The sequence below is a fragment of the Quercus robur genome, chromosome 5, assembly GCF_932294415.1.
Source record: "Quercus robur chromosome 5, dhQueRobu3.1, whole genome shotgun sequence".
Classification (NCBI taxonomy): domain Eukaryota; kingdom Viridiplantae; phylum Streptophyta; class Magnoliopsida; order Fagales; family Fagaceae; genus Quercus; species Quercus robur.
In genome coordinates this window covers 22,914,539-22,930,980 of record NC_065538.1, presented here as the reverse complement: position 1 = coordinate 22,930,980, position 16,442 = coordinate 22,914,539, and the positions used below count along the sequence as shown (strand labels likewise).

The 16,442-nt window shown below is 30.8% G+C and overlaps 1 protein-coding gene and 1 long non-coding RNA gene across 2 annotated transcripts in view; both read right to left on the bottom strand.

Annotated features, from left to right (window-relative positions):
• LOC126725536 (coatomer subunit beta'-1-like) overlaps positions 1-16,036 on the bottom strand; it is a 76,764-nt gene extending 60,728 nt beyond the window's left edge. The window contains exon 1 of the mRNA XM_050430310.1: positions 15,925-16,036. Coding sequence (XP_050286267.1) covers positions 15,925-15,993 — 69 coding nt within the window. The 5' untranslated portion in view covers positions 15,994-16,036. The remainder of the gene's footprint in view (positions 1-15,924) is intronic.
• On the bottom strand, positions 14,724-15,823 carry LOC126725539 (uncharacterized). Its single transcript, XR_007655489.1, has 4 exons — positions 15,699-15,823; positions 15,437-15,585; positions 15,109-15,177; positions 14,724-14,854 (listed from the first exon to the last, which is right to left on the bottom strand). It is a non-coding gene; the product is annotated as an uncharacterized LOC126725539 (long non-coding RNA).
• Positions 16,037-16,442: the final 406 nt, after the last annotated feature.

Below are 16,442 nucleotides of genomic sequence, written 5' to 3'. Positions count from 1 at the left end.
CCATGGTGGGCTGACTCCTCACGCTTTTCCAATACGCATTTCACGTTTTCACATTTTTTGAAAGATTTTTACTTCGTTTGTGATCATGAAATACTTTCCTAGTCAGCTACAAACTCTCTAAAACCTATTTCAAACCTAATTAGGAATTGATCCAGCTTATTTAAACGAATTCTCATGCGACAAGTCTCTTCATAAAGGTTAGTAAAACATAATAATCACAAGCAAAAGTCATCCATGGCTAGCAATCATAATTTTTCTCTTTCAACAATTCATGATATCAATAGATGGGTTCATAGCTTTGATTTTAGTACCAAAACCAATTTTTTAGCCTGCAAATTAGAGGGAATCAAGGCTCTGAGGAATGTGAAGATCAAGTGGGACTTCCTTCGTGTTGCTGTGAAATTCTAGGATACCGAAGATCATGTGTTTCGGTTTAACATCGCTGAACCCTGTCCAACAATTGAAGAATTTTTTGCTATCTTGGGCTATGATCCAAGCAAAAAATCTGTAGTGGTTTCTTGCGATCCTAGGCATAAGGAATCTTTGTCTGATGTTCTTGGCCTTCCCACTTCCATTACTGATAGTATGATTAAAGGTCATATGGTGAATCTTTGTGCCATTATCTCTCGGCTGATTGACAAACGCACCTATGGAGTAACCGACAATATGCAAAAAAAAAATTTGATTTGGCTTTATGCATGGTGGATAAACTTTTCTTTGTTCTGGAAGGCATGGTTTTGTGGATACTCAAGCTATAAGTGTTGTGAATCAAATTAAGGATGGTGATAACCCTATTCCTTTGGTCTTGGTAGAAACTCTTCTAGGACTGGATGTTGTATTTCATGCTGGAGAATCTCAAAACTTCTTAGGGAGTCCTTTGACTTTGCATATATGGTTGATGGAGCAACTAGTAATTATTGGCCTAGCAATTTTCTTAACAGGGCTATAATCAAAACTGAGTGCCAAATTGAGAGTGACTGGGTGAAATTCTTAGAGAAGAAATCCAATACCTCAATTCAATGGGACTGTTATTGGTGGAAGTGCCCACCCCCTCTACTGAGGTCTCCAGGATCAGATCATATCTTCCTTGTTGGATTACGGAGGACAACTTTCTACAAGGGAGATAGACTCTTGAGGCAATTCAAATATGAGCAAGGAATTCCTAGTGTCAAAAGAAGAAGACCTTTCTCTCCTGTGGATACAAATCCTACTTCTGTAAAGAACATGCTATTAGATTTATAGATGGTTGATCGAGTGGACCAATCATTTGTCAAGGTTCACTTTCACAAGATGACTACAAAATACTCTACTTGGTTGGTGAACAAGATTGTTGACAAAGAAGTTGAGATGGTTGCTATGAGAAAGCAATTCCTTAAAGACAACTGGGAAAAACCCGATGAAGACAACTTTGAATTCAAAAGAAGGGATAGTGATGACAAAGTACCTTTCACAGAAGGAATTGGTGATCAACAGAAAAAGAAAAGATTGAAGACAAAGTGACCTTCTTATTTTTTGGCTTTGAACATGTTTATTTTAGAAGTTGATATAAAAACTCTTATGTTTAGGAATTATTTAGGACTTGCAAGTTAGGGATTCTGTTTAAGGTATAGGCTTTTGGGGTTTGGAACTTTTTTATAGTTTGGTTTAGGGTTTGAGCTTTTGGATTTTACGTAATGTCATGGTTTAATGGGATGGTTGAATTTTTGGTATTTTGGTTAATGGGAAAATGGTGGATTTTGGGAAATTATGACCGAACCAATGCATGGTTGCCTACGTATCCCCTTCGCAGAAGGATCAAGTCATCATGTAGTTCATGGATTTTCAACCTAGCTCTTGGGTGTTCATGGGTTCCTCTGTGTTTGGGTGTTCTCCCTCTTCTACCATATTGCTAGGAGCTACAAACTTCTTATGGCTTGAATTGTCTTGGAGGTCAAAGATGGGGTTGTGATGTTGCAGCAATGGAGTTTCTTCTATGCTTGAAGACTTCAGAATTGTGATGGGAGTGACAAGCTTGGAATTGGAGCTACTAGCTTAAGTGTCGGGCTTAGGTTCTCTTTGCAGCCTTCCTTTAAATCTTGACTAGATTCTCCACTAATGATAGGCTTGGTCAGGTTAATCAAAGCTAAGACCCCATCCACATCCATCAATCATCCAAAACAAACACACACAACATGCAATGCAATTTTAACTGGGACCGACCTGAGGGTAGGTTCTAAGTCATAATGTTGTAAGGTGGGTTTGTTGTTTCATTGTTTCCCATAGCCAGGACATTACACTTCCCAACTTGTAATATAATGAACATTATGTTGGTCCGAACGGCATGGTTTGTCCATTATAGTCAGTAGGAAATGATCCGGTGATTTTGGGCTATGAGATGGTGAGTTCACCACTAGGTACCCAAATCTAATGAAGACCGATGATCCATCGTTACTACCACCACAAAATTGTTGAAAAGGGGTGCATACGTATTGTTTGGATGGCACACACAATGACAGTTAGGCAAAGATTTTAACAAACAATACAAACAACAAAATCCATACACTAAAATATCATACAACATCCCATCAAACATAAATAAACAAACAACAACTATATCATGTAAGACCATGCAAAACAAAGGTACATATTTGGTCACCTAAGTCTAATACGAAGCTTAGCCCTCAACATCCCCAGTGGAGTCACCACTCTAAGAGACCTCGAAAAAAGTGTCATTCAAAAAAGAGATTCAGGTACCTTTTAGGGCATCTCTCTTTTTGGGTAAGTGGTGTGGAGTCGCCACTTTTTTTTTTTTAATACAAAAAAATAAATAATAAATACATGATTGAATTGTTCTCTTCATTGATCGAATAAATATTACATATTTGAAAAATTGAAAACTACATAACTTTGGGTCCTACTTACAATCTACCAAAAATACATGGCTTATTGTCCTAGTTACATTCTACCCAAAATAAACAAAGACAAGGCTAGATCTACTTAACTAAAAAACCTAAATCCGGAGGCTAGGTTACGAAATGGGAAGGTGTTAGGCACCCATTCTGCCCAGACAAAGTCTGGTCTTCTAGAATCTTGTGACCAATGTACCATTTTATGCATGTCATGAATGATATGTTGAACATGTGAATTAAAAATTAAATCACATAAATTTATTTATGAATGAAGTCTCTCCTTTGTTTTTTAAAAAATTCAGATTTGTTTTGATGATTAAAAAAATTGATTTTGATTTGTCAAAATACTAGATCTATTTTGTAGTATGTAGAAAAAGTGGTTTTTGGAGATAAAAATTCAGATCGGTGTTGTAAAAATTAAAAAAAAAATGATCTTTAATGATAGAAAAATTAGATCTATTTTTATATGTTTTAAAAGAATGAAAAATATTTTTTAAGAAGAGAGTTTCACTCAAAATTTAAATTTATGCAACAAACACAAAAACAATCATGTTTTATCTTTTTCTTTATTTCAAAAATCTGCATGTACTAAAAAATTCAAATCTGTATCTAAGGAAGATGCAAATCAGTTTTGATTAAAAAATTCAGATCTATGTCTAAGGAAGATGAGATCCGTTTTATTTTGAAGAAAAAATCAAATCTGCATCTAAGGAAGATGCAGATCCATTTTATTTTGAAGAAAAATTCAGATTTACATCTAAGGAAGATGAGATCCGTTTTTATGGAAGAAAAATTCAGATTTGCATCTAAAGAAGATGCAGATCTGTTTCATTGTGAAGAAAAATTCAAATCTACATCTAAGGAAGATGCATATCTGATTTTATTTTAAGAAAAAAGTTGATTACATGCAGATCTTTAAAACTAAGAAGCATATTATATCAATGAATATATTTTCATAAACTAAATTAACAAGGTAGAATACAAATATCTAAAACAATTAAACATACATCATCATGATAAGAGAAGCATTAAAACAAAAGGGTTAGAAAGCAACCTCTTGCATATGCACTCTTCTTCTTGAGAGGATGTTTTAGGGTTCAAAGAAATTTATGCAATTCTCTTTGAAACCTAAAAACCCTTATTTAAGTAGCAACACTCAAAGAGGGGATCAGAAAATAGGAGCAATTTGGGAGCCTAAAATGTATGCCTCCTAGAGCGTAAAAAATAGGTGCTGAATTATGAGATTCAGTCTCTATTTATAGAGGTCAGAGGACTCTAAAAAAATAGGCACGGACAATTAGAGTGTGAATCCAAACGCATCCTTTTGCGAAAAGATCAAAAAGGGTATGCATTATCGTCACCCGAAGGCCGTTGGGCCAAAACCCAAAAAAAAAAGAAAATTTGGCCCTTTTAGAGTGTTGTTTAGCACTCCAAATGTGCCAAATTGGCCTTTGGACACCGAACACTCTTTCGTGTTCGGGTACCATTTGGACTCTTCTTCTAGGGTTTTTTGATCGATCCTTGTACCTAGACGTGTTTTCATCCTCCGTCTATGATTTTTCACCTCTTTTCTAGATAATTCAGGCTATTTAAGAACAATTATCCTGTAGATAAATACCCTAAAATAAATCTTGATAAAGTTCAAATTATCCACAATTTTATTGTTATCCAATCACCCTTTTTATTCCTATGCATACATCCTTATTGTAAACACTAATTATCAACCCAATTACAGAATTATTTAATTAATTTTAATGGTTTAACCAATCAGAATTAATTTAAACTAATCATGTGTGGTCAACCTTACCTAGAAGTAATGCATGTTGACCAGGAAAACTTGACCTGCGATATCTTTCGATCCAATGGTCCGATTTAGAAACCGGAAACACCGTTGTGACCATTAGAATCTCAAGATCATTTTTATGATATGCAATGAATGAATTAATGCATGTAATGTAAAGACAAGTTGATGCATGTAATGCAAGAACAAATTGATGCATGTAATGCAATCGTGATTTTTGAGGTAAATGGATGGTCATTCAAGTCATTCTTCTTGATTAAATCATGGGTGCAAAATTGAGTATCTACAATATGAATTTCATTTTGGTTGTCAATTGGTTTGTTGGAAGGTCTTCTCAATCGGCTATTCTTTGGGAAATCATAAAACGTGTATTTTTTTTTTCTAGCACCTTCCATCTGGCATTTTTTGCACTATTCTACAAAAATTTTTAATAAATACATACATACATACATACATATATATATATATATATATATATATAAACATTAAAAAAAATGATCTTTTCTTTCAAATCAATATATATATATATATATATATATATAAAGGTAGACATCTCATGGGAGGGAGTGTGAGATTCTGTCTAGTGACACATTCATCATTTTGGCTTCCATTTCAACAAAAATTACATTTATGTCAATTTAATTATGTATGATATTAGTTCATTATATGTGTTCCTAGATTAAATGCACATATAAATTATTGATCATTTTTTATATATATATAAGAAAGCGAAAATCAAATGTCAGAGACCATGGGGATCTATAATGTGGCATTTTGCTGCATTAATTATGAGGTTCTACCAAGTGGAACATTCTTCATTTAGGCTTCCACCTCAACAAAATTACATTTATGTTGATCTAATTATGTATAATATTAGTTCATTGAATGTGTTCTAGGATTAAATGCACATATTAATTATTGATCATTTTTTTATATAAGAAAGCAAAAAACTAATGTGGGAGACCATGAGATTCTATCAGGTGGCACTTTGTTACATTATTTTTTTATTTAGCCTTCCATCTGGCAGTTTTTGCACACTTCTCTAAAAAGTTTTAAAAAATATATTATAAACTTAAAAAAAAGTGATATTTCTTTCAAATCAATATATAAAGGTAGACACCTCATGGGAGAGAGCATAAGGTTTTGTCCAGTGGCACATTCTTCATTTAGGCATCCACCTCAACAAAAATTACGTTTATGTCAATTTAATTATGTATGATATTAGTTCATTGAACGTGTTCTTGAATTAAATGCACATATAAATTATTGATCATTTTTTTTTATATAAGAAAGAGAAAATCGATTGTGGGAAACAATGAGGATCTATAATGTGGCACTTTGCTATATTAATTTTTTATTTAGCCTTCTGTCCCACATTTTTTGCACTCTTCTCCAAAACATTTTACAATATATATAAATATATATATATATATAAACTTTTTAAAAAAAATTGATCTTTTCTTTCAAGTCAATATATATGTATATAAATATATATATATATATATATCAATCAATATATATATCATATCATATTATATATATATATATATATATATATAATAATAAAAGTTGGGCTTAGACGCTGTAGTTACACCACGTGACTACACCAAATTGCAGAAATTTTAATAAATTTTTAGATTTTAAGAATAGATATATACATATTTTTTGGATAAATATGACAAATCAAGTAGTGGAAAAAAGTAGTATTTCATTTACAACTATGACAGTTGTGTTTATTTAAAATGTTATCAACAAAGCCTAAAATCAATAAAATAGAATTTTAATAAAAAAGAGAGATAAAAAAACATAAAAGGAAAAAGAAAAAAAAAAAAAGATAGAACTTGCATTTTTTTTCCCTACGTTTCATTTTTTTTTTTTTTTTGGGTAGATAAATTTGCATCTTATGTCATCTTTTTCCTAATAATAAAGTAAAAAAAAAAAAAAAGTATTTGAGTTTCACCTAAACTACTTATTTTTGTTCATATCATCTTCTTCACAACCTAAAATTCCCACTATATATACACAAAGTTATTTTATGTTTTATTATTTCTATTACGTACTTTACAATTATTTGTTATATTCTTCCTTTGATTTTTCTGACTTTTGTGGTACATTAAATGAGAAGGCAGGGATGAAGGTAGAGGTTGAAGAAGCCATGGAGTTGGAGGACCAACTTCACAAGCGATTGAAGCACGACCCATCTCTACTGGCAGCAATGGAGTCTAGCACAAAACCTGTCACAGAGCCTATAATGGAGGCCGTCACAAAGCCTATTATAGAGCCTGCATTGGGGGCCGTCACAGAGCCTGTCACAGAGTTTGCAATGGAGGCCGTCATGAAACCACCAGAGACCATTTGGAAGTCCATGTAAAAATTGCCAATCCTTAAAATACTTTCACTTCCTTTTTTTGTTTTTGGTCTCATCTCATTGTAAAGTAAAATCACTTATTTTTGGTTTGTTTGTTTTTATTATTACAAGATGTGACCAGGTATTACGATCATCAGATTTACCACGTACTTCAGAGAAAGGTGTGAGCCATTGTTTAGATTTTAATTTCATTTTATTAGATTTTTTTTTTCTTTCATCAAATTGAATTGATTTTGTGTATTTGTTGCCTTTTTATTATATATAATATGATTTTTATCAACAAGTTTTATAAATAGGATGAAATTCTTATAATATGATTTTTTTTAGAAGTCAATATAGCAAGCAATATATTTAAATTTTTTAATTTCTTATTACATGATTATTTGTTGTTGACATCAATATTTTATAATGGATTTAATTTGTTATGGCTTTTGTTTGGTGCTTTGTTCCATGTAATCTATATTCTTTAATTAAAAGCAAAATTTGCTATCAAACATGAAATTGGATACGAGAGAATCCATCCATCCAAATTTCTATGTAAGTCTATCTTTACTTAACTTTGTTTTTTTTTTTTTTTTTTTTTTTTTTTTTTTTTTTTTTTTTAAGCAAAAAAATTTGGATATTTTTTCATTAATGAATTGAGGTTTTGGCTTAATTCTGTTTTCAACCGTTTCAATTATTAAATCCATTATTTTTTTCATGTGTAATATTAATATCTGTGATTTTTTTTTTTTTTTACGGAAAAAAAATAACATATGTGTTCATAAAGGCTAAAACACAATACAATTACAAACATTACTTTAAGTAGGGAGTTATATTTATTTATTAGTAAGTTAGAATGTTACATTAAGTTAGAGTATTATATTTTTATTTATTATTAATTTAGAATGTTACATATAGATACATTCTTCATTTGGGCCCCACCTCAACAAAATTACATTTATATCAATTGAATTATGTATAATATTAATACATTGAATGTCTTCCTAGGTTAAATGCACATATAATTATTGCTCATTTTTTTATATAAGACAGCAAGAATCTAGTGTGGGAGACTATGGGGTTCTATCATGTGGCACATTGTAACATTAATTTTTTATTTAGCTTTCATTCTTGCATTTTTTCCACTCTTCTCCAAAAAAATTTACAATATATATACACTTTAAAAAGAAAAGTGATCTTATATATATATATATATATATATTTAATTCTATTTTTTCTTATCGACCTATTTGGATAAAATAACAATAAGTATTGTAACAATTTTTTTATAGAGTAACAATTTTACTTTTAGCCTAATTTAAATGTTAATTGTTTTCTTTTTCTTTTTTTTTTTGTGGATAAGGTATCAAATGATGGCTAATATGTATTAACATTAATGTAAACTTTATTAAAAAAAATCTAATTTAGATAACATCAAAAAAAAATTAGGATAAAGTAACCCCAAAAAAAACTAATATATATATATATATATATATATTTAAATAGTGAAAAATTTTGCAAAAAAAAAATGACAAATTCAAATCCATGTAAGTTTGAAGAAAAGCATACAAATTCAACAAAAATTTTGTTTATGTCAATTTAATTATTTATGATATTAGTTCATTGAAGGTGTTCCTGGATTAAATGCACACATAAATTATTGATCATTTTTTTTTATATATATAAGAAAGCGAAAATCAAATGTGGGAGACAATGGGGATCTATGATGTGGCACTTTGCTACATTAATTTTTTATTTAGCCTTCCATCTCGCATTTTTTGCACTCTTCTCCAAAATATTTTACAATATATATATATATATATATATAAACTTTAAAAAAAAAGATCTTTTCTTTCAAACCAATATATATATATATATATATATCAATCAATATTGTATATAAAAAGCAGTGAGCTCATTGGAGAGAGCATGAGGTTTTGCCAAGTGGAATATTCTTCATTTAGGCTTTTACCTCAACAAAATTACATTTATGTCAATTTAATTACGTATAGTATTAGTTCCTTGAATATGTTCCTGGACTAAATGCACATATTAATTATTGATCATTTTTTTTATATATATAAGAAAGCAAAAATTTAGTGTGGAGACCACAAGGTTCTATCAAGTGGCACTTTGTGACATTATTATTATTATTTTTTTATTTAGCCTTCCATCTGGCATTTTTTGCACACTTCTCCAAAATATTTAAAGGTAGACACCTCGTGGGAGAGAGCATGAGCTTCTGCCCAGTGGCACATTCTTCATTTAGTTATCTACTTCAACAAAAATTATGTTATGTCAATTTAATTATGTATGATATTAGTTCATTGAACGTGTTCTTGGATTAAATGCACATATAAATTATTGACCATTTTTTTATTAAGGAAGCAAAAATCAAATGTGGGAGACCATGAGGTTCTATAGTGTGGCACTTTGCTACATTAATTTTTTATTTAGCCTTCCATCTCGCATTTTTTGCACTATTCTCCAAAATATTTTACAAAATATATATAAACTTAAAAAAAAAATTGATATTTTCTTTCAAATCATTATATATGTGTGTGTGTATATATATATATTAATCAATCAATCAATCAATATGTATATATATAAAAGCAGAGGGCTGATGGGAGAGAGTTTGAGGTTCTGCCAAGTGGAACATTCTTCATTTAGGCCCCCACCTCAACAAAATTACATTTATGTCAATTTAATTATGCATAATATTAGTTCATTGAATGTCTTCCTGGATTAAATGCACATATAAATTATTGATCATTTTTTTATATAACAAAGCAAGAATCTGGTGTGGCAGACTATGAGCCTCTATCATGTGCCACTTTGCTACATTAATTTTTTATTTAGCCTTCAATCTCGCATTTTTTGCACTTTTCTCCAAAAAAAAAAATTCAAAAAATATATATAAACTTAAAATAATTGATCTTTTCTTTCAAATCAATATATATATATAAATGAAGATCTCATGGGAGTAAGCGTGAGGTTCTGTGAAGTGGAACATTCTTCATTTATGCTTTCACCTCAACAAAATTACATTTATGTCAATTTAATTATGTATAGTATTAGTTCATTGAATGTGTTCCTAGATTAAATGCACGTATTAATTATTGATCTTTTTTTATATAAGAAAGCAAAAATCTAATGTGGGCGACCATGAGATTCTATCATGTGGCACTCTGCTGCATTATTTTTTTATTTAGTTTTCCATCTGGCATTTTTTGCACTCTTCCCCAAAAAATTTTTACAAAATGTATATATAAACTTTTTTTTTTAAAATGATCTTTTCTTTCAAATCAATATAAATAGATATATATATATATATATATATATATATTTATTTATTTATTTATTTATATAAGTAGACACCTCATGAGAGAGAGCATGAGGTTCTTCCTAGTGGCACATTCTTCATTTAGGCTTCCACCTCAACAAAAATTACATTTATGTCAATTTAAATATACCACCGCACACCCTTGGTGCGATGGTCACTCCACAAGTATAAGTGCTTGTGGGGTGTGGGGGGCAAGGGCCGGGGTTCAAGTTTCCAGGAGGGAGCTTCACACACATATACACTTAGATTAGGCTAGAGTAGAATTCTATCTTGTATCAAAAAAAAATATATATATATGTATGATATTAGTTCATTGAATGTCTTCCTGGATTAAATGCACATATAAATTATTGATATATATATATATATATATTTTATATAAGAAAGCAAAAATCTAATGTGGGAGACCATGAGGTTCTATAATGTGGCACTTTGCTACCTTAATTTTATATTTAGCCTTCCATCTCGCATTTTTTGCACTCTTCTCCAAAATAATTTACAAAATATATATAAACTTTTTTAAAAAATTGATATTTTCTTTCAAATTGTCTTTGAAAATGGATGTGTTCAACATACTTCACAATACAAACAAAAGTTGAGAACTAAATATTTTTATATTTCAAAATGTACATGGGCAATAAAATATGCATATTTCATGGAAATATACATAAATATCATATTAGAATTGTATTAGAATGATATTTCATTTAACCTACGACAATCATAATCTACTAACATAAACATGATGTCATAAAATTTTTATAATATTTCCTTAAGCCAATTATAAATAACTTTTGCTAACTCTAATGTATTAAAGAAAGAAAAGCTATAAGTACTTTTGGGGTGTGGGGGAGAAGGGTCAGGGTTCAAATCTCTAGGAGGGAGTTTCACACGCATATACGATTAAATTAGGCTAGAGTAGAATTTCTATCTTGTATCCAAAAAGAAACAAAAAAACAAAACAAAACCAAAGCTATGATTAAGTGAACAAATAACTTATTACACCACATAGTAAACATCAATATATGGAATAGATTAAAATACTTTTGTTACTATTTAAACTACAATATTCTTACGTTGTTCTTTTACACTTTAATGGCTCTTTACTTTAAGTGAAAAATGTAATAGACATGTGTGTGCAATTTTAAACTTTTGCTTTTCAATGATGAATTTGTTATTTTAACTAATTTCTATGACAATTATGCTATAGTCAAATTCTTTGTCCTCTTGAGATTAAAAAATAAAAAAATAAAAAAATTTATTTATCCCTTTAAATTTGTATTATTTTAATTTAATAAAAAATATTTTTATGTTATCGCGACATTACTTTATGTTATTATTTTATCATATTTTGAAAATTTTATATAATTTTTTCACAAGACATTTTAAAGCATTATTCACACATTGTGCGAGTGCTTTGCTAGTTAGATTCTAAATTAGATAGCTAATTTTCCACTACGTGTCCATCTAAATTTTTTAATTTTTGAGACAAAAATGAATGATGCATTAACACCTCACGCAGAAGTCAAGAAGACAACAATAATGACACTTAAATCTCTTAACATCAAAATTAAGAGAAAATCCAATTTAGTGTCCGTTTGATAAAGATTATTTTTGCCAACTTATTTTACTATTCAGCTTATTTTTGCTACTATTCATAAGTCCTACTGCACTTTTTGATACTATTCATGAGTTCCACTATACTATTTCAACTAATTTTTACCTTTATCTACAGTACTTTTAGAAAAAAAAGTTTTCAGTTTCAACAAAATAAGCGGATTCCAAACGGACCCTTAATTACAACTTAGCTTTCAAGTGAGAGAAATTATTAGGACATACAGGTGGATTGCGGAAGTGATCCTCCCAAATAGTCCCAACCAATAATAAAACATCATCTCTTTAGACAGAAACCAAACTATTGTTAAACCCAAACTACATACTGTTTGAACTTTGAACACCCAAATTCATTTTATTTTTACCGCTCAATACCTCATCCATCTTTTAAACCCTTTTTTTTTTTTTTTTTTCAGAAATCCAGTAACTCTTCTCTACCTTCTCTCAATACAAATCCTTCTAATTAGCATCATCTAATTTTGATTGTCTTCAACTAAAGTTTTAAAAATACAAATCATCTCATTACTTTTGCTTTGTTGGACTAGTTGAGGTGGTTGTCCTAGCACCACCAGTGCAACTTAGCATGACTTATCAAGGTATGCTACAAAGGCCTATTTCACTCTATTTCTATGTATCCTTTTCTTGCTGTATTTTATCTTTATCTAGTTATGTTCTTGTTATGTATCCTCTAACTATTTGATAAAATTACAAAATGAAAAATTAGGATCAACGAGGATAGAGACCAAATACGTAATTTACCCTACATTTTATCATTCTATTTAATCAAAAAAAAAAAAATTAAAACAATTTTTTTTTTTTTTTGACATTTTGTTGTAGGACCATGCACTAATTATCTTCCCATACTTCCTTGCATTTTCTGGTAATGAATTATGTAAGACTATGGGGAGTCAGTCAACACGTGTACTCAAAAGTATATATATTCTTCCATATGAAAATTAGTATAGCTACTAGTATCACTCACATGTGCTAAAAATAATAATACTAGTTGAAATTATATTTGCAAAACATGTTTTCAAAAATAAGCAAATAAATTAAGAGCTCTATCAAATTTATCGTGAGACATGAGTGTACTAGAGACTCCTAATAGGTTGTAACCATGAGTGTACTACTGTGTATATGTCCACTAGCCTGGCTTGAAATCCAAGCCAATATCTCCACCCGATGCTCTTATTCTTTGCAGCTCATTTCATCGTATATGTTAATTGTGGCAAACACTGTTCTAGGTTAAGGTTTGAAATCATAGACCTTTACTCTATAGAATTTGCTCTCTCATCAACACATTATCTCACTTGCTCTTAGGAGAACCTCCAACCAACCCATTGGTTTGGTCTCGTGTGAAGTATGTAGATCTTTCATTCTTGGAACAAGTCTCTTCCCCATGATTAACTATCCTCAAAAACCCTTTCTCCAGTTGGGAACTTGACAACGATTTCCTCTCTCCACATTTATTCTTTAATTGTGTAACATTTTTAAAAATTGATACATTAATTATCTCAATTCTAATTAGTAGTACCTATAATTGACTAGGTACATGTTTGTTATTTTTGCTGCTGGAAGGCATGTTAAGGAGAGAGGCAAATTTGATCCATTAATTTCAACAGCAACATTTTTGGTTTGCTGATAACACAATTGATTGTCATAGTTAAAAGCAAGCAGATAGAAGGATGAGAATTGGCATATTACTAGCATTATTTGAAATTCAAGTTGACCTATAGGATTTTGTATTCTTCATGATGAAATAAATCTATAGCTAATTAGGTGTATGAGTGAATGATGGTCTCCATATTATACCAAAATATTTTTTAATTTCAATTTTGAGAACTATTGTTAAAATGTGGATCGTTTACTATTACCATTTACTACTTGGAAATTATTCATATGCATATGCAGTTATAGTTGGATACTTTTATGTTTGTGAAGGTAATATTTTAGGATTGGGAATTATATAGACCTAATATAACACTCTTTTAAGATATTTTTGCTGAAACAAATAAGGTTTGGCTTATGCCGAATGCTCCACTGCAGTCTGCAGAATCTTAACCATCTTTTATTCTCCAAAGAAGCACTTAAGCGCAGGAGATTAGGACTCCCATTAAATTTACCCATTTTATCAAACTTAGAGGGCTTGATTTCTTTGAAGCAACCAATAACATTTAGTGTATGCAGCATTAATCAATTCTTCCATTTTATTTATTAAGAACAGGCTCGCTGATTAAATAATTGTTATACATTGACAACGTTTCTTTTTGTTGGTATTTGTCTGTGTGTGTAGGTGGAAAATAGTGCATCTGAGATTAAATGAAGAGCGAATTCATGTAATTTGAGCAGTTGTTCCAGAAAAATTTCTGATAATAGCAATGCTCATAAGGTGCCTACCACGTTTCCACTAAGAAGTCTTCCATCAGCTCTTAATGTTATTCTTTTTTCTTTTACTTGCAGATGTTAGTTAGAGGACTTATTTAATTAGATGAAAGTATATGTGACTGAATAATTTTCACGATCTGTACTATTCCACTCTGAAGACAAAGATTGATCCATGCCATTGAAGTTTATTCTAGTGACATTACATAGTTATAACCAAGCCAGAACATATAACCATAACAGTAAGTAGTAAAACAACAACACTAGTGATTATTCAAATTCTTCCTTTTCTAGTCTTCCTCTTCGACTCGAAAATAGAATTATTCATACAGAACACCAAATATACTATTTGTAGCAGCAGTAGTAGATGAATCAATTCCTCCAACTCTTCCTCCTCAACTTGTAGGTTCAGAGAACCTCAAGTACTTTTCATATTAACCATAATAGTTCCATTGTCACAACCAAATACAATCCTGTAGGGAGTAGGAATATCAGTAAGGAATAAACGGAATGTAGTAGTATTTAATTTTAAAACTGGCATGCAGAAAACAGTTTTTCTTACACTTCCACACTAGAAAATAAATAAATTTCAATATGCTATAGGCACAAAATTGATAATTCAATGACTCATTCACATGTTTACATTATCTAATAGTGATCTAAACATCTCATGCAACTCTGAACACACATCCCCAAAAAATAAATGAAGAAAAATCAAGAATCTTACTGGTTTGATCCTTTCTTGTATCCAATTGCCCAAACTCTTCCAAGATCATAGTTTAATGTATTCTCAAGCCTGCAAATTAATCAGATTTATATAGAAGCTTTGAAACCAAAACATAGACGGATTAACCAAAGTCTTACTAAAGTTTCAAATAATATTCAAAGAAATTTATAGGTGCATGTGCAACAACTACAAGGGCTCTAGTAGAGATAAAAGGCAAGTACATAACATAAGTCTTCTTCGAAAGCAATATATGGAAGAGAATTTGATGGAAAAATCTGTCAGCCTACTCAACATAGAATGTGGAAATTTTCAATCATACAGATCTTACCTATAGGTTGTTGCATGCCATATGTGAATAGTCCCATCCTCGGAACCAGTAATAATTATGGGAAGCTTGGGATGAACACATACTGAGGTAACATTGTGTGTGTGGCCCTCTAGTGTTTGCAAACAACTTTTGCTTTGAGAGTCCCACACCTGTTCATAGAGAATTTTTCAATGAATAGATTCAAATCTTTACCCACACTGACACAAGCATATGAAATTAAACTCTCTGCATAACTCAAAATGAAGAGCAATAGGTTGCAAACCTTAGCAGAAAAATCATCAGAACCACAGATTTTTGGTTCATCGCCACCTGTGAAGTACTCAACGCAGTTCACACCTTTCAAATGGCCATCCAATGTAAAATTTGGAGCAGGGGAGGAAATATCCCAAATCTACAGGATTAACCATTACCAAATCATGGGGTGTCACACAAGTATTGAAAACATAAAATGCAGTTAACAAGGTAGTGACCAATGAACCTTATAATACCTTTATGGTACCATCAAGTGATGCACTTGCAAAATTAAGGTTATCCTTTGGGTTAAATGCAACTCGCATCACATAATGTGAATGTCCCTCAAAGATTTGAGTACATAGCCAATTCTTCTCCCAATCCCAAAGCTTTATAACCATGTCATCGGAAGCTGTCAGAACATATGGAAGGGTAAGATGGACAGCCACACACCGAATGTAGTCTTTATGTGCCTCAAACTCTTTGACCTTTTCTAGTGTGTTATAATTGTAGACACGAATAAATGTGTCGTCTGCTGCAGCAACTATCCAGTTTTCACGTGCTATGAACTTTGCTGACCTGACTACAAGCACATAAAGGGATGTGTAGAACATAAATAAGACCACCTCTGAAGAAAATTGGAATGCAAGAAAGATATGGTTTGTGACATCATCAATTGGGGAACGCAAATATATGTCATTTACCTGGTAACTCAGTGTCCTTGAAAGACTTCTCCACAGTCTGGAATTGTATAACCAAGTTAGAACCAAATGCT